Raw genomic sequence first — 23,357 nt, forward strand, 5'->3', positions numbered from 1 at the left:
ACTGTCCAACTCTACTGTGCAGACTCTGGCTCCAAATGATGTCACAGTCTCAAGCAAGAATCCTGGAAAGGAGATATTTTGGCTTCACTTTTGCATAGCGGCAAGAAGTCAAGATGTGTTGTCTCTATATGTATACATCTACAATAAGTAGCTCCTGCACTGGCTTCCAGTTAGTTTTAGGGTACATTTTAAGATTTTTGTACTTAAATTCATACTGTTGCCCACTATTTAGTTGATGATGCAACAATCTGTCCTTGGTATAGATCCCTCAGATCCAAAAATCATATTTTCAGCTGGTATTAACATGCAATCTATATCTAGATTATGTATCTGGGGGATAAGGCATGTTAATGCAAAATGTCATGCATGCAGAACACCTGAAGATCAGAATGTGATTGGATCAGCCAGACCACATTTGGTTGGTGGTCAGAATCACATTGTTATTGGATCTCAACAGGTATAAAGATAATGACCACATTCATTAGCAAAACATCCACCCAACAAGTTGACAGGTCCCCTGGCTCAGCCTCTTCCTGACAGCTAAAGGAAGCACTGTGCTAAAAGTAGCAATGGTAGCTAGAAGTCATTGCTTACCAATAAATGAATGACACCCATCTAAGGCATTACTTCCCATGACCAGGGACACACCATGATTGTTGACAAGTTCACCAGCTCTGCCTAGCTAATGTGCATATCGAGATAAGAACAACTGAGAAAATGCATTAAAACCAAGTTTAAAATAGTGATTTAAAAGAAGACCATGTGATAGCTTCCCTGATCTCCTCTGGCAGGTCATTCCATAACTGAGGATCTCAAACAGATCAGTGCCATCAACGCTGTAGTCGGACAAAATGAGGCAGTGCAGCAATAATACCAGTCCTCCCTTTCATGATGAGTGAGTGAGTACTTGTCCGTCTCATGGGTGTCAACCCTGTGATTGACTGGCGAGATTGAACAAGCTGATACAGATATCAGACAGGGGACAAATGAAAGGAAACACATGTATAGGTCTTAGTGGTACACCCCTACAAGTGAGGGGATCTGGTGGCTTTGTTATGGTCTGGGGGCCATTTTGCTGACACTTGTCCCCTTAGAGGGAAGGATCACTGAATGCTGTTCATCCCTCCAGTAGAGTTCAGAGATTGTAGAATCAATGTTCAACACTTTGTTGTTTTTCCTTTTGTCTCCCATCTCTCTCTCTCTCTCTCTCTCTCTATATATATATATATATATATATATATATATATATATATATATATGGAAGTGGAAACTGTAAGAGAGTTTAGTTTGCTCTAAAACCCTAATACAGGACAAGCACTAAACATTCCTTCAGGTGAACCAATACAGGTTAGCTATGTTGGTGCAGCTTTCCCACCTGCAATATACCCATCCAGGTCACATAACAGTGATATGGAAGGAAAAAGAGAAGGAGTAGCAAAAAAGCAGAGAAAGTGGATTACCTTAAAGGATCATTCTGTTTATTTTTGACCTGTGTTTAGTTTTCTCATCACTTGACATGCATTATCAGTTTTTTTACACACTTGACCTCTACAGTGCCTGCACTGCAGTCTATGGAAATGACTGAGGGAGTCATGTTAATAAAAGCATCCTAAATATCACCTTCATCATAGACACTAATATTAAGAAAATCCATGACCAAGAATTGAATTTGGGTGGGAACTGATGTTGCGGAGCTATTAGACTACAGGCATCCCTAATAATGCTGTGTCCTTCACCTTAGACATGGCTGCTATCAGATATTTTCTCCGCATCCTCAAACAGCTGCTGAACATTAATATTTATTCACAGTAAATGCAACTGAAAGGTAAATGATAAAATATGGCAAAAAACACAACATAACCAGTTAAGTTGCTGTAAAACCAAAACAAAAAGCTCTTTAGAACCGAGGAGAACAGCAGAATATAGGTAGTCACCAACCTGAACCTGATACACATTGATTCATTTTTCCAAAAAAGACCCAGTCAGGCTACAGACAGTCCAGAATACAGTCAACCCCAACATAACCAGATAAAGAAGGAACATCAAAAATGTCAGCAGCATTTTAGAATAGTTATAATTATACTCAGGTCTATTTGATTTGGGTCTGACTGTGCTTCGTTCTCTTTAGGAACAAAAATACATTTCTGCTCCTGGTGTTTGGCAGGTTTTTTTTGGTAGATATCAGAAATATTGACACAGAGAGCTAAGACCTACTGGACCCTCCCAACCTGCCTCAACAGAATTTGGATGCAGCGCCAATTCGGTCAGGTCTTGGCTACTAGCATCCATGTAGACCTGATAAGGTCTCTACTGCCAAAGTTTGTTCTAATTCTAATACACAACAATAATTTGATCTCTTGTTAATGTAAAACTGGACTTTTACAGCAAGTATGAACTCAATATTACAACACTCTTAATAAGTATGTAAAATATAGTACACATTGTGTAGCACAGTACTATCATCCACGCAGATGTTGGGAAGCCATGTTTTGAGGAAGAAGAGTGAAAAGCTTCCATTGTTTTGAAAATGTACACATACCAGATTGTTTTTATAGAAATGACAAGGTGACAGTATGGACCTTTTGGGGCCATCAGCTGATACCTCACATTTCCTCCACATTCTCAAGACTTTCACATACATACTCATACATTCACATTTGCCTACCAACACTGCAAAAAACAAAACATTTAAATACAAAATTCTTGTCAGACATTACATTATGGCATAGATTGTCTTAGAAGAAGCAAAACGCAAAGATTCAACCAGTAAAACCACCTTCTTTCAGTCAGTCCTGTTGTCAGTCAGACAACATGTGAGTGGAACATGATGTCTTCTGTGGTCAGCATTTGTGGGTCAGTAAATCATTCTTTCAGAATACAATTGGTACTTGTTTATGAATGTTCACCTTGGATCATTGCACAGAGGACTGCAACGTCCAATCTTGTGTATTTCAAACACATCTGACAGTCGAAGTGGAATAACACCAGGGCCTTGTATCTCATTGAGAGATTAGTATGGAACAGATTTGGGAGAAATTGAATATAATATTATTCAGGTATGTTTAAATTAGTGTATAATCCCATGAAGAGTCATTGTGTTTTTATTACTTTAGAATGAGCCCTTTATATCTACAAAGGGAGCAGGCCCTCTTCCACCATGTTTCTACAGCAGCCCAGAATGGACAAACACTGGTTCTAGAGAGGGCTTTATTTGTTTTTTGTTAGTTTCGTGGCCAATGTAGGTTCACCTACAGGCTTGGAAGGAGAGGGGGAGGGAAGGAGTATTCATTTCGTTGCACTGGACCTTTAAGTTCAGAGAATCAGATCAAAATCTACATCCTGCCTGCTAACCAATGAGATTACTGGTAAATCCTACAAGATCCTGACAGGGACAAAATGCCTTTATTGCACAATTAAGTGACAGATAATCAGTGACATTAAACATTCAGAATATAAATGTTAAATATCTGTGGGCTAAATGATATCTGGTTGGAGATAATCAATTCAAACCACAACCAATCTCTACTAAATGAGTTGAATAAAACTTATTTGTAACAGACTGGTGTAATAGAGCCAGTTGATAATCAGCTTCATGATACCAATTATCCAGAATCACTCAGTAATGTAGGTAACTTTTTTGTTGTTGTTTAGTTTAGTTTATTTGCACATAAAAAAGAAAAAGAAAATACATAATAAAAAAAAATAATACATGCAGATTTGTTGAGATAAGGAAAGTAAACTTAACTTAAAGTGAGGCAGACTAAGATGAACAGACCCCAAAGTTTCACTGTTACTGTCTGAAGGCTGCTCATTGGTGGTAAACTGGACATTACATCAACCAGAACTGTTTAATATGACAAACAATGGGAGATTAAAACTCAGAATGTTCCGTTAAGTTCCTTTTCTCTGTGATGGTTAACATGTTCCCACTCTTTTAAATAAATAGTTACAACATCCAGCTGTTGTTGTCCAACCTCACACTGCTCAACAGCCAGAGACTGAGATTAAATGAAAACTTATAAAGCACACAAGAGTTCCTACAAGCCCATGAGCTGGAAGATTCTACAATTTGCCCTTTCTATAGACTCACCCTGCAAATAACCGATGAAATATGTCTAAATTCTTGTTAAGACAGATGTTAACGCGTGTCTTAAGGATTAACAGTTATGTTTACATTTAGTGATACTCAATAAGATTTGCAAAGTTTAATGAGAAAGGAAATGCATTCAACATGTTCACTAGATCTCAAGGTTGCACACAATGAGTTTTGTCATTGAAGTCTAGCGAACATGTTGAATGCATTTCCTTTCTCATTAAACTTTGCAAATCTTATTGTTCTTAAGACTTTGAAACCTGCACTGTTGAGGTCCATGTTAACTAGTAAGCAGTGGAACCCATTGAAACCATTGGCAGGATTGTGAATTGCCCATGAGGATGTGCATACACAAGACAAAAGAAACAGGCACCCACTTGTGTAATAAATAAATAAATAAATAAATAAATAAATAAATAAATAAATAACACAGCGCTCCACAGCGCTACTAGAGGTAAAAAAAAAAAAAAAAAAAAAACTCCACAGGGTTGCTTTGAGTCTTGTACAGTAATGACAGTGACAAGTTTCTGATATGAAAATAGGTTTGATAAATGCTGACTGGTTTTCATGTACAGAACAGTTCAGTTGTGTGCAGCTCTTTAGCATCATCTACCAGCCTGGTTACTGCAGACTATTATTTAGTGGTGCTTTTCAGTCACCACTCATATTTTGATGTGTAAGTTACATCCCAGTATATCCGCTTAAAAGCATCAGTGCCAGATTGTGAGCTCTGCCATGTATTTTATCCTTCTATCACTGTGAATGAATCTTGTAGAAAGTACAGCCTTTCCACAGAGAGAGTGCTTCTGTCAGTTACTGGTAGATTCCAGTAGTGGCACCCTGACTTTCCTCAGATAAGATTGACAGCCTTTACTGTAAACCACTGTCTCAAACTGTTGCAGTGCATTCTCTCCTTCATTCAGCAGTGGATCTCGTAGGCGATCTGAGAGTCCATGAACAGGCCTGTGTGGTTAAGAAACATCCCTTCTGCTTCTGATGTGATCACAGGCTCGGCCTCCCCTCCCTCCCCTGCCATTCTCCTCATGGTCCGTATGTCACCCTCCTGTTTCTGCTGTTTGTTGGGGGCCAGCGTTGGACTCATGGTCTGGCACGGCCCAGAGGAGAGGGTGTGGCTGGAGGTGTCAGATGGAGCAGGGCAACCCAGGTTAGTGGTGGAGACAGCTGTGGGTGGGGCAGGAGGCAGCACAGGCTTGGCCCTGTTGAGGACGTACATCTCGTGGCCACGCTCATCACGGTACTCCTCCAGCTGGGCGAAGGTGGTCGGACCATCAGAGTAGTCATTCACGTACAAGATGCTCTCCTCCTGCAGGATAACATTCACCTTCATCACTTTCAGGTATAGCAATATACAATATCAAGCAAAAACTAGAGATTTTAAAATTTTACAATTACACTGAAAGACACTTATTTTCAGTGTAATCAGTTGATGTAAGAAACCAGGAAGGGAAATGTTGATGCATGAAGAGTTTTTTGGTAATGAATTTATGTAATATTTACAACTTATTTCACTGTTCCTTCTAAATGTATTCTAGTATTCTTGTAAACCTGTACACACAGATTGCAGAAACAAGTTGACTGTTGTGACTCAGGGCATCTTATGTAGTAATGATGCTCTACATGATCTTTCAACTAAAAAAAACTTTTTGTGAATGTTGCAATCGTGCAAAGAAATAAAATCTAATTTATTAAAAAAATTCAATATAATGCCCAGGCCTGCCGTATGTCTCATTGTATATTTCCATCCCTGGCAGCCCAGCAGACGTCCACTGATAAAGTGGACTTACTGAAGTACTTGAATGTTTTTTCTGATATTCATCTAATTATAACTTGATTGAATACATTTTGGGTATCTGACCCTCAGGGGTCAGTCCTGAAATCTGTCTAGTTTCTCTTCACTGATTGCCATGAGATGTTACACAATGGTCCATATTATTGACTGTTCTTTGAAAGGTTTCTTTTTCTGTTTTAGGGACTTTTATCAGTAGTTTAGTGTCAGATCATAGTTATTAGACAAGTTCCAAAGGAAACGTTTGGTTAAGAAGGTAATGTAAACTGTAACTGTTGAACTGTATATCTAGTACCTCTCACTTATCAGTTTGGACATTTTGAGATATTTGTTCTTGCTCATTTTAAAAATGAGCCATGTAATGTTGTAAAGACACAGACCTTCTCAGCTCTGTCAGCCTCCTTGTCTCTTTGGTGATGTCGGCTGTAGATCATGGCAACCAGCAGCAGAGCGGTCAGAGCCAGCAGGGAGATGCCCACAGCAATAGCAGTCTGAGTAGCAGCTCCCAGAGCACTGAAGGCCATACTTCCCAGAGCATACAGTGGCTCCCGGCTCACATCTGAGTCCAAAGCGGGACCGTGGCTTCTCAGCCGGGGCCATACAGGTGAGTATGGTGATGACACTTGGGACCATGAGGCCCAGATGGAGGAAGAAGAGGAGGATGAAGAAGTTGATGAGTTGATGGCAAGCTGAAATGTGACCCTGGCCATGCCTCCTGCATTCCAGGCTTCACATTCATAGAAACCAGCGTGAGCCACAGTCACATTACTGAGAAAGAGCATGCCACTGCCAGTGTCAGGGTCAAAGCGCTCATCATCAGTTTTCTGCAGACTGACTCTGCCTTCCTCTGAAGGCTCCTCTGCTCCGCCCGCTCCACCTCCTCCAGCACCCAGCTCCTGAACCAGGCCTCTGGGAGACAGCACCACCTTGCCCTGGGACGCCTTCCTCCAGGTCACCTGCAAAGGTATTCAGTGTTTCATAATCAGTGGTCTTACTAAGGTTAAAGAAGTTAACATATAACATCACATCTTAAAATCAGACTCATGTAACATCTGCCGGCAACCTGAAAAAGTCCACCATGGATGTGCATAAAGAAATCTACTTTCAGGTTATTAATTCAAATAAACAAAACTCTTTTTGGTTTAATTTTTTTTTTTTTTTTACAGAACTCTCCCTCTTTCATTATTAGATATGAATAGCCAAGTTATTTCAACACAACACCAAGCTATGTATGTATGCAGGCCTATTGTTCACACATGAAACCGTTTTCTATTACTCACAAAAAGAGTACATTTGAGATTGTAAATCTGGTCCACTAATGTAGTGGTCACACAGTGAGAGAGCTGTGTGTGGGATTGTTGGAATACAGAAAAAAGAAAAATGATATTAAATGCTTAAGGTCATCAGGGAGTGTATTGTGCCCACTCTTTAATGCAACAACAGCTTACACTTGTTTGATAACCTGTATGTCTGCAGTGTTTTGCTAAATTTGAAAAGCAAGACATTATGGTACTGTACTTATATAGCGCCTTTCTAGTATTTTCGACCACTCAAAGCGCTTTACACTACAACTCATTCACACACATTCATACACTGATGGCAGGCAGCTACCACGCAGGGTGCCAACCTGCACATCAGGAGAAAGCTAACCATTTACACACATTCATACACCGTTGGCACAGCAACCAAGGACACATCGACATGTAGACTGGAGGAGCCGGGAATCGAACCGCCAATCTTCCAATTGGAGGACGACCGCTCTACCTCCTGAACCACAGCCGCCCTATCAGAGCATCCTTGTGGGTTTTTATTACATTAGACTGTGTTTAACCTTTTTAAATATTTGAATCAACCTACAGATACTGAGTGTGGGTAACGTGGATGTCTGTGGAGGAAAAACTGTAGAGGTCAGCACTACTTTGGACTACTAGGACTATGTTTTTGTAACATATATATTCTAAGTATCTCTCAAAATCCATGTGGCTTCCTAATCATAACAAGAGACTAAAAGACAGCTCAGTACACACCAGGAAAATAGCGCCCTGCGTTGGCATGAAAATAGGGCCTAATATCTTTGTGCACTCAGGTTCTGCAATGAAATTGAAGTCTGGATATCATCCTGGGCAAAGTGTGTGGACCAGGAACAGTCACAGAACTGTGTAATCACTTTCTTTCATTTCATTTCATATACTTTATTGTCCCATAGGGAAATTTGTTGTGGACTCTGCTAGTCCTGCAGTGCAACACACACTTACAATACGTAGCCAAAAAAAAAAAGAAAATACACAGACAGTCCAGACACAACAGCATACAATCTAAGCTCCTGAGGCAACACATTGCACAACCCTGAATACAAATAAATTATAAATAATACTATAGAAGAAAAAAAATACACACACACACACACACATATTTATACATATTCATATATATATATATATCACAGCCGTTAGCCGTTCTCTGAAGTGGACTTAACATGCAGCAGGAAGACTTTGCAGTGGCACCATGATGCGTAGGAGGCCTCTATGGTTACTGTTGTACCGTTATCATTTATTTTACCTTTCCTTTATGTTGAGAAAACAGAGGTAATAATATAATTTTGATTGAATTACATGTGTCTCACTGAAAGCACTGTTGTTATGGTTCGTTTAAATTGTAATTGGGTCTGATATATATATATATATATATACACACAAAAACAAACAGAAGCACACGATAAGGAATGATTATTCCTTATCCATATTTATATATATATATATATATATATAAATATATATATATACGTATATATATATACACACAAAAACAAACAGAAGCACACGATAAGGAATGATTATTCCTTATCCATATTTATATATATATATATATATAAATATATATATATATATATACACACACACATATGCATTGACTCTAAATCTGCGACCAGAAGGTAACAGCTGGATCTCAGAGTGGAGAATGTGAGTTGGGTCAGACACAATTTTCATTGCCTGTCTGGTAATAGACTGCTCATAGATGGAATGCAGGGATGGGTGATTCTTAACACCCATTCATTGCTTGTACTACCAGGTGGCCAATCTGTGCCTTTAGCTGTACTGATAAGTTACCATGCCAGGCTGAGATTCCGTATCTAATTATGCTCTCAAGCACATCATGGTAGAACAACAACATGAACCTCTGTTCCACACCAAAGACCCTCAATCTACGCAAAAAGTATAATCTCTGTTGCAGTCTGGAGAAGGCAAAGTGGTGGAAATTAAAAAAATATTATTTTATCCGATTCATTGATTAATCAAAAAAATAATCGACTGATTAATCGATTATAAAAATAATCGTTAGTTGCAACCATATTATTTTCCTAAATGTTCTTGCACCGCACATTGCTACCTGGTCTGAGGGAAACACTGAAGTGCTTAAATTGGTGTTGTACAACCATGGCTAAACGTTTTGAGACTGACACAAATTGTTCGTTTTTTTTGTTTGCTGCTTCAGTGTTTTTAGATCTTTTTGTCAGATGTTTCTATGGTATACTGAAGTACAATTATAAGATATAAGTTTCAATGGCTTTTATTGACAAATACATCCAAGTTTATGCAAAGAGTCAATATTTAGAGTGTTAACCCTTCTTTTTCAAGACTTCTGCAATTCGCCCTGGCATGCTGGATATCAGCTTCTGGGCCAAATCCTGACTGATGGCAAACCCTTCTTGCATAATCAGTGGATGGAGTTTATCACAATTTTGGGGGTTTTGTTTTTCCACCTGCTTTTTGAGGATTAACCACAGGTTCTCAATGGGATTTAGATCTTTGTTTTGTTCCCTGAGCCACTTAGTTATCACTTTTGTTTTAAGACATGGTGCTCCATCATGCTGGAAGAAGCATTGTTCATCACCAAAATGCTACTGGATTGTTGGGAGAAGTTTCTCTTGGAGGATGTTTTGATACCATTCTTTATTCATGGCAGTGTTCTTAGGGAAAACTGTGAGTGAGCCCACTCCCCAGATGTCCAAACAGTCTTAAGGGGGCTTCATCAGAAAGAATAACTTTACCCCAGTCCTCTGCAGTTCTATCCCTGTACTTCCTACACAATGTAAGTCTGTCCTTGATGAGTTTTTTTGAAGAGAAGTGGCTTCTTTGCTGCCCTTCTTGACACCAGGCCATCCTCCAAAAGTCTTGGCCTCACTTGTGTGTGCAGATGCACTCACACCTGCCTGCTGCCATTCCTGAGCAAGCTCTGCACTGCTGGTGACCCGATCCCATAGCTGAATCCTCTTTAGGAGACGGTCCTGGCACTTGCTGGACTTTCTTGGGCGCCCTGAAGTCTTCTTCACAGCAATGAAACTCTCTCCTCGAAGTTCTGGATCTGATAAATGGTTGATTTAGGTGCAATCTTCCCTATCAGCAATATTGTTGCCTGTGAAGCCCTTTCTATACACGTGTTTCCTTGGAGGTAACCATGGTTAACAGAAGATGACGAGTGATTTCAATCACTACCCCCCTTTTAAAGCAACCAGTCTGCTCTTCTAATTCAATCAGCAGTGTGATATCAGCTGCCTTGTCCTTGTTAACACTTTCTCCTGAGCTAAGGAGAAGATCACTGAATTGATGTTCGCAGATCATTTTGTTGCAGGTCTAAAATGCAGTGGAGTGTGCTTCCAGGGGAACTAAGACTCTGGACAAGGTCTACACCAACATCAAACTAGGCTATCGGGCTAGACCACTACCATACCTGGGCCAGTCTGACCATTTGTCCCTGCTTTTGATCTCTGCATACGCCCCCATCAAGAAAACGGCTCCTACCATCACAAAAACTGTCGCCACCTGGCCTGAGGTTGCCACTCAGCAGCTGCAGGACTGCTTTGATAGGACCAACTGGGGGGTCTTCGAACATCAGGACCTGGAGGTGTTCACATGTGCTACATTAAAAACTGCATTGACACTGTCACTGTGGACAAACGCATTCGGGTCTACCCCAACCAGAAACCCTGGATGATCCGGGAGGTCCAGCAGCTGCTGAAGGAGAGAAACGCTGCCTTCAAATCCGGAGACAAAGCTCTCTACAGCACAGCCCGAGCTAACCTGAAGAGAGGCATCCGTGAGGCCAAAGCAGACTACAGGAGGAGGACTGAGGAAGGACAGTAACGACAACAGACAGGTGTGGCAGGGAGTCCAGCACCTCACCAACTACAGGGCCAACCTCGGAGCTGCTGATGGTGACACCGCTCTGGCAGAGGAGTTGAACCTCTTCTTTGCCCGCTTTGAGGTGACACCACCAGGGACAGCATCACCACACCCCACGGTACACATTTCCAGCCTCAACGACTACCGGCCAGTAGCACTCACACCAGTGGTGATGAAGTGTTTTGAAAAACTGGTCCGGAGTCACATCACAGCAACCCTGCCCCGAAGCCTTGACCCCCACCAGTTTGCCTACAGAGCGAACCGATCCACGGAGGACGCCGTGGCCACAGCACTCCATGCTGCACTGTCACACCTGGAGCAGCTGGGGAGCTATGTGCGGATGCTCTTCGTGGATTACAGTTCTGCGTTCAACACCATCCTCCCACACAAACTGGTGGTGAAACTGGGCGACCTGGGGCTTCCACATTCCACCTGCATGTGGATGCATAGCTTCCTCTCGGGCCGCAGACAGAGGGTCAGAGTGGGCCATCATACATCCACAGCCCTGAGCCTCAGTACTGGCTCCCCCCAGGGCTGCGTACTGAGCCCCCTGCTCTACTCCCTCTACACACATGACTGTGCCCCCGTCCACCATAGCAACACCATTGTGAAGTTCACTGATGACACCACAGTGGTGGGGCTCATCTTTGGGGGGGATGAGTCTGCCTACAGGGACGAGGTGGAGCGACTGACAGCATGGTGCAGGGGCAACAACCTGCTCCTTAACACCACAAAGACCAAGGAGCTCATAATAGACTACAGGAGAAAGAAAACGGACACTCCACCACTAATCATCAGCGGGGACTGTGTGGAGAGGGTGGCGGACTTCGGCTTCCTGGGAGTCCACATTGGGGAGTACCTGACCTGGAGCGCCAACACCTCTGAGCTGCTGAAAAAGGCCCAGCAGAGACTTTACTTCCTGAGAATACTCAGAGAAGAACAACATCACACAGAAACTGCTGGTGTCCTTCTACAGAGCCTCTATGGAGAGCATTCTTACATACTGCATCTGTGTATGGTTCACCAGCTGCACAGTGGCTCAGAGGAAAGCGCTAAACTAAATTTGTGTCAGTCTCAAAATGTTTTGCCACGAATGTATATAGCATATAATCTTTAAAAAAGGCCTACCTGTGGCCGTGGGTAACCAGAGGCATGGCAGGACACTCTGAGGCTCTCTCCTAGGCGCACAGCTAGTCTCCTGGGCTCTAGCTGCACCAGTGGAGGAATACACACCAGACTGTTTAGAGGAACCTCCACCAGGCTGAGGTGAGAGAGACGTGGTGGCTCAGTGCAGACCAGACGACGTTCTGCTGAGCTGAGCAGCCGCTGACCCTCCTCATCAATCCAGCTTCTCAGCCAGTGAAGAGCACAGTCACAGCGCCATGGGTTGTCTGACAGGAGAGCAGAGGACAGGACAAGGAAGAAGACAATGTTTTGTGATGAGTTAATAAGGTGTGTATTTTTTAACAGGAGGGTTAAGAATGGTTTTGGCAAACAAGGAAACTGCACTGACTGAAGGTTTGAGAGTAACCATAGAAAGAGAGAGTAATGTACTGAACAGATAAGTAATAACTGCAATGAGTGTGTAAGGAGTAAGAGCAACCCTGTCTCCTACTAAATGTTATATTCATTTCATATGCCAATTCAAAAAGTAGCTTTGTTTTGAAATAAACAACATTGCTGACTGCATAATATTCACTTCAATGTTATCTTATATATTGCACAAATATACTAGCTTGGGGGGTCAGATGGTTTGAATATCAAAGCTAAGGACTGACCTCCTGCACATGTCCCTCATGTGTTATTAGATAAGAGTAACAGAAAAGATGGTAGTATTGCTGGTGGAATTTAAAAAGTCAAAGAGTCCCATTTTTTGACTACCAAGACCAGTTTGAGCCAGGGATTAGTTTCTTTACAGACATGATGTTAATCATACTTTACTTGTCAGAGGCAGATACTGCAGGAAAGGTAATTAAATGACACGTTCAGTACAACATTTTGCAGATATGTTGTAATGGAATGTTTATTATGTTGATAAACCAGAATCTACGTAGATAGCACGTTATGGAAATCTGTTATGGAAGATATTTGCTAATGCCAATTTTTATTTTAGGAGACAGAATTGTTTCTTAATTGAACTTCAGCTACTGTTGTATTGTATGTCTTCCAGCTTTAAAGAGGAGTATTCTGTCCTGGATAACACATGAGCTGTATTATAGACAGATAGCTAACAACAAAGACCCCGTAGACTTGATTCCAGGTTGAGAGCTGTTGACTGAAATCTTCTGAGACCTTTCTTTATATGAAATATTCAGAATGTTACAATTGAAATTAAATATATGCAACAACTCTGGTCACACTTTCTTTTTCCTTTTTCAGGTTACAAATCAGATTTTAAGCATTGTTTATCAACTAAATGATAAAGGGGTTTTCAACTTCAATGCACTTTTAACCACCTTAAATTTAACTTAACTGAGCTAAATACTTACTGATGGATCTACTCCAAGGTTCAGACAACAACCACTGAGGTGTAGCACAGTCTGCGTCTGTTATGCTGGTCACTTCTCAAGTCAGACCTTTTTTTTGGTGTAAACCCTGACGTGCCACTAGGGGGCCACTAACATTATTCAGACACTGACAGGAGTCAGAACAAGGAGAATAAAGAGGAGAGGTGCTCACGTCAAGTGAGAGAAAACAAACCTAAAGAACAAGCATTTGCATTCTTTGTTGGTCAAAGGTGAGTTCCAAGAAAAGCAAGTTAATGGCTCTTTGAGTCTAGGTTAGTCTGTTATATATACTGTTCCCACATGACTTTCTATGCTCAAAGACACTTCTTTAGGTTCCTAGATAACCAGTGTTAGTCCACACATAGTGTGTCTCATAACTCAATTTATATGATCAAACAAAGCAAAAAAGACCAACATGCCATGTTGTCTCTAGACAAGTTTTCCTCAGGATCAGATCTAATCTTACACTGATGTGTTTCAGTAATCAACACTCACCTGTGATGCGCAGCACCTGCAGGCTGACCAGAGGACGCAGTGACGCAGGGCCGATGGTGTGAAGATTATTTCTGCTCAGGTCCAGCAGAGCTAGAGAAGTCAAACCAACTAGTGCCTGGTCTGCTAACATCTCTATACTGTTATGCTGCAAATGGAGCTCTTGCAGACGCTGTAGAGAAGGATACATTATAGCAGAAGTCAGAGGGGTGCTGCTGTGCTGAACAGATAACTGAGAATGCATCTTGCAAGTGACATGTAATGGACATCATAGATGTGCTCTAATTGGCCTTACCTGTAAGCCACGGAAGGTGTAGTCCAGCAGACGCATGATGTCATTTCCTGCCAGGTAAAGAATGCGTAGATGTTCCAGTCCGTGAAACATGTCGGCAGTAACTAGGTGGATCCGGTTTCCATTCAGAGCTAGCTCCAACAACTGACCCTGGTTCTGAAAAGAGCCAGGCTCCACTGCTGAGATGGTGTTGTTCTGGATGAGGAAGGATGAGAAAGTAACAAAACAGAAGCCTTTGCAGCTGATTATAGCTCTGGAGGTGCAGCTTTTACTGTTGATGTTGCTTTGACACTGCAGTTATAACATTATATATTGTAAATAATAGTACTGAACTGCCTCTGCTAATTCTGGTTTGAGTTGTGGATCTGCTGTCAAATCTGGAGAGGTTTTTTGAGTTGTGTGCCGTTATGTTTGTAAAAATGAATTGAACAAAACTGATTTGGGGTTGTGGGGGAAAATGACAATGGGGACAAATGAACTCTGAGATTTTAGAGTGAGTTACACATTTCTGACACCATTGATTATCAAATCCTGTTACAGAGACTTGAACATTTAATTGGCATCAAAGGAACTGCATTAAACTGGTTTAAATCATATTTATCTGATAGATTTCAGTTTGTAAATGTTAATGATAAATCCTCCATGCAAACAAAAGTTAGACACGGTGTTCCTCAGGGTTCAGTGCTTGGACCAATACTATTCTCCTTATATATGCTTCCTTTAGTTAATACTATTCTCCTTATATATGCTTCCTTTAGTTAATACTATTCTCCTTATATATGCTTCCTTTAGTTAATACTATTCTCCTTATATATGCTTCCTTTAGTTAATACTATTCTCCTTATATATGCTTCCTTTAGTTAATACTATTCTCCTTATATATGCTTCCTTTAGTTAATACTATTCTCCTTATATATGATTCCTTTAGTTAATACTATTCTCCTTATATATGCTTCCTTTAGTTAATACTATTCTCCTTATATATGCTTCCTTTAGTTAATACTATTCTCCTTATATATGATTCCTTTAGTTAATACTATTCTCCTTATATATGCTTCCTTTAGTTAATACTATTCTCCTTATATATGCTTCCTTTAGTTAATACTATTCACCTTATATATGCTTCCTTTAGTTAATACTATTCACCTTATATATGCTTCCTTTAGGTAATACTATTCACCTTATATATGCTTCCTTTAGTTAATACTATTCTCCTTATATATGCTTCCTTTAGTTAATACTATTCTCCTTATATATGCTTCCTTTAGTTAATACTATTCTCCTTATATATGCTTCCTTTAGTTAATACTATTCTCCTTATATATGCTTCCTTTAGGAAACCTTATTCAGAAACACTCAATAAATGTTCATTGTTATACAGACGATACTCAATTATATCTACCAATAAAGCCTAATGAAATCAACCAGTTAACTAAACTACAAACATGTATTAAGGACATAAAGACCTGGATGACCTGTAACTTCCTGCTACTAAACTCAGAAAAAACTGAAGTTATTGTGCTTGGCCCCAAATACCTTAGAAACACATTATCTAATGACATAACTACTCAGGATGGCATTACTCTGGCCTCCAGCACCACTGTAAGGAACCTAGGAGTTATATTTGACCAGGATCTGTCCTTTAATTCCCATATAAAACAAATTTCAAGGACTGCCTTTTTTCATCTATGTAATATTACAAAAATCTGACACATCCTGTCTCAAAACAATGCTGAAAAACTAGTCAATGCATTTGGCTTTGGATTATTGTAATTCATTATTATCAGGCTGTCCTAACAAGTCTCTAAAGACTCTCCAACTGGTCCAGAATGCAGCTGCACGCGTTCTGACAAAAACTAGAAAGAGAGATCACATTACTCCTATTATAGCTTCACTGCATTGGCTTCCTGTAAAATCTAGAATAGAATTCAAAACCCTTCCCCTCACTTTTAAAGCTCTTAATGATCAGGCTCCATCATATCTTAAAGAGCTCATAGTACCTTATGTACCTACCAGAACACTGCACTCCCAGCATGCAGGCTTACTTGTGGTACCTAGTATCTCTAAAAGTAGAATGGGAGGCAGAGCCTTCAGTTATCAGGCTCCTCTCCTGTGGAACCATCTCCCAGATTCGGTCCGGAGGGCAGACACCCTCTCTACTTTTAAGAGTAGGCTTAAAACTTTCCTTTTTGATAAAGCTTATAGTTAGCCAGCTCCTAGTTTATGCTGCTATAGGCTTAGACTGCCGGGGCGCTCCCATGATGCACTGAGCTCCTCTCTCCTCCTCTCTCTCTCTCTATCCATCTATCTATATCCATTAACATTCATGTACTATTAATGCATTCAGTAACCTACACTTCTTCCCCGGAGTTGTCTGTGCTTTCTCATCTCACAGGTAATCTGGGCCTGTAGACGTCCGGATGACAGATTCCAGTCCCGGACCTTCTAGCTTCAATGTTTATTTTCTATGTGCTTCTCTCTCTCTCCTATTCTTGCTCTCTCTCCTCTCTACCCCAACCAGTTGAGGCAGATGTTCTCCCACTTTGAGCCTGGTTCTGTCTGAGGTTTCTTCCTGTTAAAAGGGAGTTTTTTCTTGCCATTGTTGCTAAGTGCTGCTCATGTGGGAATGTTGGGTCTCTTTAAAATTAAACCTGAAGAGTACGGTTTAGAACCTGCTCTATGTGTAAAGTGCCTTGTGATGACTTTTGTTGTGATTTGAACATCAGGCTCCTCTCCTGTGGAACCATCTCCCAGATTGGGTCCGGAGGGCAGACACCCTCTCTACTTTTAAGAGTAGGCTTAAAACTTTCCTTTTGGATTGATTGATTCGTGTTAAAAGTAACAGAAAAGTTACTTTCCTTAGTAACTCATTACTGTATATTCAGTGAGTTGTAAAGTAATTTGATTGCTTTTTGAGGGAAGTGACTAGTAACTGTAACGTATTACTCATTTTTAGTAACACTGCTAAACACCACACACATACTGTAGATACCAGCATCCTTCATTTAAACATCCATTCATTTCTACTTCAAGGAGGTACATTACCCTCATTATTTTTCCTCATAATTGTTATTATTCTTTAAAATTTGTAGAGTTTTCTTTTTAGACTATTCATGCAGTAGGTTTTGAAGGGGCAGTTTCTCAAAATGATTGCATTATTGGGTCGTAACATGTTTTAGTAATATATAACTATATTCTAAGGATAAAATGCTGTATTCAATTCAGAACCACTTCTTCATACTCAACCCTGCGTGTGTGTGTGTGTGTTTATTACCTGCAGGTAGAGGTAGTGCAGGTGCCTCAGCAGACTAAGGTCCTGTCGACGGATCTGACCAATCACATTGTCCTGAAGGAAGATAGTCTGGAATGGAGAGCGACAGTGAAAGGCCTTTCTCAATACAAAACACAAAAATGTTCGGACTTGCATACTTGCTAGTTCGGACTTTGGAAGTTCAACTATTGAATACAAACTTCTGGGAATGAGAGGATGCAGTATGATTATTCTGTAATTGAGCAGCAGCAGCTAAGATTCAACACAGCTACATGACTGTAGTGTGACAACATAATCTCAACTTAAAGCTCCCAAATCACTTTATTTCCTCACAATAAAAAGTCACTGACAGAGAGATGCAGTTAATGTTATTATTCATTGTGTAATGTAGCTATAATAAAAATACAAACTGTAGCTTAACAAAATAAAACAAAATTCAATAGCGACTGGTCTGTTCATTTTAATACATTTATATTCATGTAAATATGGTGATATTTGTACATATAGAGCCCCATAGGCAGCACTGTTGTTCTGTCCAGTATAGACATGAAGCTTCACTTTACATTCAGACAAACTAATGCGGCAGCTGCAAGTGTTACATTTTTATATTATATATCAAAATGCTGCAGAGACATTAGAACCAGCAGTAAATGAACAAAGAGCTGCACAGGTCAGTTCATGACTGCCGATCATTTCAGGAGTCTGGCTGCTAGTGGCTGAGATGACCGGCTGCTCTCACCTGGCCAGCAGCTCCTCACATGTCAGAGTACATTTAAAACGTCACAGAGTACAGTAAAACGTCAGAGTACATTTTTCCCAACTGGTTATTTGGTTAAACTGACCATGTATTGAGAATCTAAATGGTTACTTTCTCACCTGTGTGGATGTAGGGATGTGTTTGGGGATACCCTGCAGGCCGGTGGAGCCACATTCCACAGTGAGGCTGTAGCAACGACAGCTTACAGGACAAGAAGGAGAAGCTCGACCAGGAGTGTGGAGGGACAGGAGGAGCACAGAGAGGAAGAGCAGCGACAACGCAGCCATCACATCAACAGACAAGACTGCAGATGAGAGAACACACAGGTCAGTCATGAGCAAAACTCTGCATTAACTGCTGGGCTCAGCTTTTAGACAACAACAAGCAGAGTGGCAATCCAATTCATTCAACTCAGTTTGTTCATGTTTGAGAAAATCACTTAAGTCTCTTTACATTCAATAATGTGCTGTCTCTATTATTCATTCAGTTGGATGTTAGAGCTTTTTTGTGCCGAATGATGAATCTGCAGAGATTGTTTCCAAGTTTCTCTGTGCTCACCGTAAATCTGAGTTTAACATGTGTACCTACCAGTATAATTTGTGACCTCACAATTAGTTTGGAGCCAGTTGTGATCCAGCATGCAACTTACACAATTATGATGAATTCAGTGCACGCTGAGAAAGTCCTACTGGACATCTTGTATGCAGCAGTTGTACTTTTAAAATAAAAAAGTCTGCATATTCATAGTTGTTCAATGTAGGAGAAGGATGAGATGTCATTTTTAGGAATTTCTTATAAGGTCATTTTTGTGATAATTGTTATTTTTTCTTTCTTTTTTTTGACTTGATCATTACATCTATTAGCTGTAGAACCAACAGATACATGCTGCCAAACTACAAATTGAGGCTACCTCTGAATGCTGTGCTATAACTCATTGTGTTACAGAATATTTATAACAAGAGCTGCTCAGTAAAGACCAGGGGCGGATCTAGGAGTTGACAAGATGCAGGGCTAAGGCCAGAGCATTCAGAGCCAGGGCACTTTTTTTTTCTTTACACATGCAGAAGTTAGTTTTACTGCATTGTATGACTACTGCAAATATTAATAGTAGTAGTAGTGATTTATTTTGGTCCTTGTTAACAATTTTCCAAAAACAATGCACATAGAAATAAATAAATAATAATAAATTAGATCAAAGGGAAAACAAAAAATACAAAATTGTTAATTGCATTTCACTCTGTAACACTGCCTCAACTGAAATGTCTTTAGAAATTTGGCTTTTAATCACAATTGTTATAAACTCACTCAGATTCAGTCAGCAGCTGGTTCAAGTCACTGTTCAGAACATTGGGGGCTGCAGCCCCAAAAGCCATCCTCTAGCTCCGCCCCTGGGAAAGACCACCTATAGAGTAAATCATACCAACATACTAACATGGGTTTCCGTTCCCTTAGGTTGTGTGGTGATGAAAACTTTCAATAAATTACCAGTGCATATTAAAAAACAGGAATCACTGAACTTTTAATAGATAATAATAATAATAATAATAATAATAATTTTGTGGGTAATATGTTTTTACATAATCACCTTGACCATGGTATAATGGTGCTATCACAGATTTCACATTGATGCGCAGATTTTACTTTCCAATACATTAATAGATACACAACTTATCTATTAAGTTGTATCTATTAAGTTATCATCCTAAAATATCAATGATGATATTTTGGACAACTTATTAACTAATGTCAGCTGATAAATAACTGTCAACAAGTATCAGTAGAGAAATGTCAAAGATTGAGGTCACTTAAAAACAGTGTTTCCATTTCGTAGTTTGTTCAGCAGAGAGCATTCACTCACTACATTTATGGGAAATGTATCAAAAAAGTTTATGTCAAAAAATGTACACCAGCCAATAAATGTTGGCAGATTTTTTTTAAACCTCAAATATCAATATTGGCCTCAAAAGCCAGAATCAGGTTACATAGATGGATTGTTTGGTCAAGGATGGTGTAACCTATTCGTATAGATGGAGAGTACTGTAGCTAAAGATCAAAAAGTCTATTGAAATGAATTGATGACACCACTAATTTGCATATATTATAGCAGGATTGTGACCACTTCCATCTTTCTCCCTCACTCTCAACGAGAATTCTGTTATATTTGGACACATTTCAGATCAGACTGTTTCCACTGTGTTTCCACTGAGACACTGTGTTACAGTCACATGAGAGTGATCCATTTGTAAAATAAATGTAAAATAATGCGTTGGAATCCCTACCCCAAAATAACAATACAAGTCTGACACTAACATTTTTACATGCTGTAAAGCTGTGTGATTTTACTATCAAACAGCAGAACATACCTCTGACTCTTAAAGAAAGAATCCCATCAAGCCAGAAGTGAGGTGTGTTATATATATATATATATATATATATATATATATATATATATATATATATATATATAGGTTAACCACAAGGGATTATATCTTTATAGAGAATTACACTCAGTGTGACAGCCACAGCACTGATGACATCATTACAGATTAAAGCTCTTTTAGTTACTCATCTCAGTGTGTGAATCACTGTCACCATAGGAACCATACATATGATATGATCCATCATCAAGGTCTTTTCTTTGTTTCTCTTGGAGTGGGAGGACTTCACAGCATCATTCACTAAAAGGTTCTGTGCTGTTTGCCTCTCTATATGAACTGTTGTTATAACCAGCTGAATCATTTCAAAGCTATCATTTGATTACTTTCAGTTGTTGCTAACATCTGACAAATGGTATGTTAAGAGTTTAGTGATGTAGTACAGAAGTGTACTACACATAACTACTTTACAAAAGTAGCACAAATCTTGTTGAGTGAAGGGGATATGAAATACAGTGCTATCAAAAATGAATAACATCCATCAAAAACAGGCTTGAGTGTACACAACAACAACAACAACAATAACAACACAAATAAAGCCTCATGCTGTAATTTGCAGGTTCAAATCTTTGTGAGTTCGACAAAACGAATTAGCTCACTCAGCCAAAATGAAAGTTGTGAACAGCAACAAGTAGGTTTGAAATTTGACAAAGGTGAGTGAAATGAGCTAGTTTAATACTGTTTAAAGGAGTGAGACCAATCGCACACTTGTTTCACCATCACAAAGCCTGCAGCATTCAAATAACAGTGCCATTCGTCACCACTTTATAAAATTTGAAAGAAAGTCTGTGTCTATGTTCAGAACATAACACAGAATATCTCCAGTGAGCTTTGCAAAGATTTAGATGATGGCGCCGACGTGTTTTGACTGATCTTGCTCATTTATCATAGAAAGTCATATCTTAGTCCCCAGAGGATGTATAACAAATATTGGTGTTGATGGAGTCAAAATTCAAAAAGTTCTATTCATTTACTGTTTTTTCATTTATGCAAATTAGCAAAAAATCCACCATGGCAAACTTTCATGGTCCAAGAAGCTTTGTGTGTCAAATTTCAAGTCAATCAGACTTATGGTATGAGGGGCCTGGCCTTTTGAAATGTGAATTTTCAGGCTCTAATTACAGCGCCACCATCTGGCCGATTGGACTCATATATCTTGGGAAGAAAATGCACATTGTTTCCAGTTATTGTGACAAGTTTCTCGGTTTTAGCTCGTTTCAGCTCACGGCACTTTGAGCAAATGCAGCAGAAAAAAATAAAATTAAAATAAAATAAAATAAATAATAATAAACCAAGACAAACAATAAGGGATTTACCCCTATGACAACAACAACAACAACAATAATAATAATAATAATAATAATGATGATGATGATGATAATACTTATAATAACAATAATAATAATATTAGAGTAAATATAGTATAGTTTTACAATTACAATTATAATATATAATATTTAATGTAGTATGTTGTCAATATCATTCATATTTGGGGTAAACTGGTTTTCAAATATGTGATAATCTTCAAATATATGATAATCTGCTCATTTTGTCATTCATTTAAGTAGACTCCTGTTATCCTCTGCTTTTATATTGTAATATTTTGAAATAAATTTCCAGTTCTTTCATGTGTTTAAATATTGTTGACGGATATGATTGTACACTACAATAAAGCAATGTGCATTTGATTAGAGTGTGATGCACTTAGTAGTCAGAGCGCATATGAGCTGAGCTGGTTGAACATCCAGCGGTGCTGCAGGCCAGCTGACAGACTGAGCCCACACCACAGTAAACAATATCTGAGCCCAGCACTGCATGCCTGCTGTTGCTTACATTAGCTCGGTTAAAAAAAGACGGAACGCAATGTACAAGAGGTGTACCTGTACAAATCTATCAGGGGAATTCATTCAAACGACGTTTTATTGTATTGTTGTTTTCATACCTGCTGAGGAGGGATGGAGGAGACTCCCACACTGATGTCTTCCCTGCACGATGCCTTCTTATTCCTTCTGACTCATATGATCCCAGTTATTCTCATTTATTCTCGCAGCTGAAGATGAAGCTCCAGGCAGCTAAAAGCACAACAGCAGCTGATGGATGTTTCCACAGTGCGCACACCGCGGGCCTGTCGCGTCCTCCGAGTGGAAGCACTAATGTAAAGAGGAGGAGCAGCGGGTGAGGAGCAGCGGGTGAGGAGCAGCGGGTCAGGTGCAGTGACTGTCTGTATACTGACTGTTAACCACACTGACCGTTGGTCAATCCCATCATCCAGCTGATCGTCCACTCCTCTCTCCCAGCGAACCCTCGCATCCGATTCCCCCACGCTGCTGCTCCCGAGGACCACAGTCAAATTCACCGTGTTCAGCAACACAAACACTTCCGGCCCAATTATTCACAATAAAGGTCTGATCACAGACATCTAAATTGTATCAAACTTATATTTCCACCAAAGCTGTCACAATTCAGCGTCAAAATACTCTCACAGTAAAAAAAAATAAACTAGCTGTAGGCAAGTGTATTCAG

The 23,357-nt window shown here is 39.8% G+C and overlaps 1 protein-coding gene across 1 annotated transcript; it reads right to left on the reverse strand.

Annotated features, from left to right (window-relative positions):
• Positions 1-5,012: 5,012 nt before the first annotated feature.
• On the reverse strand, positions 5,013-23,144 carry LOC133984690 (leucine-rich repeat-containing protein 24-like). The gene is made up of 8 exons (XM_062424142.1): positions 23,084-23,144; positions 18,519-18,703; positions 17,646-17,732; positions 14,375-14,566; positions 14,083-14,251; positions 12,209-12,471; positions 6,281-6,856; positions 5,013-5,417 (listed from the first exon to the last, which is right to left on the reverse strand). The coding sequence occupies exons 1-8, from the start codon at positions 23,142-23,144 to the stop codon at positions 5,013-5,015; spliced, it is 1,938 nt and encodes a 645-aa protein (XP_062280126.1).
• Between the last annotated feature and the right edge of the window lie 213 nt (positions 23,145-23,357).

The sequence above is a fragment of the Scomber scombrus genome, chromosome 8, assembly GCF_963691925.1.
Source record: "Scomber scombrus chromosome 8, fScoSco1.1, whole genome shotgun sequence".
Lineage (NCBI taxonomy): Eukaryota > Metazoa > Chordata > Actinopteri > Scombriformes > Scombridae > Scomber > Scomber scombrus.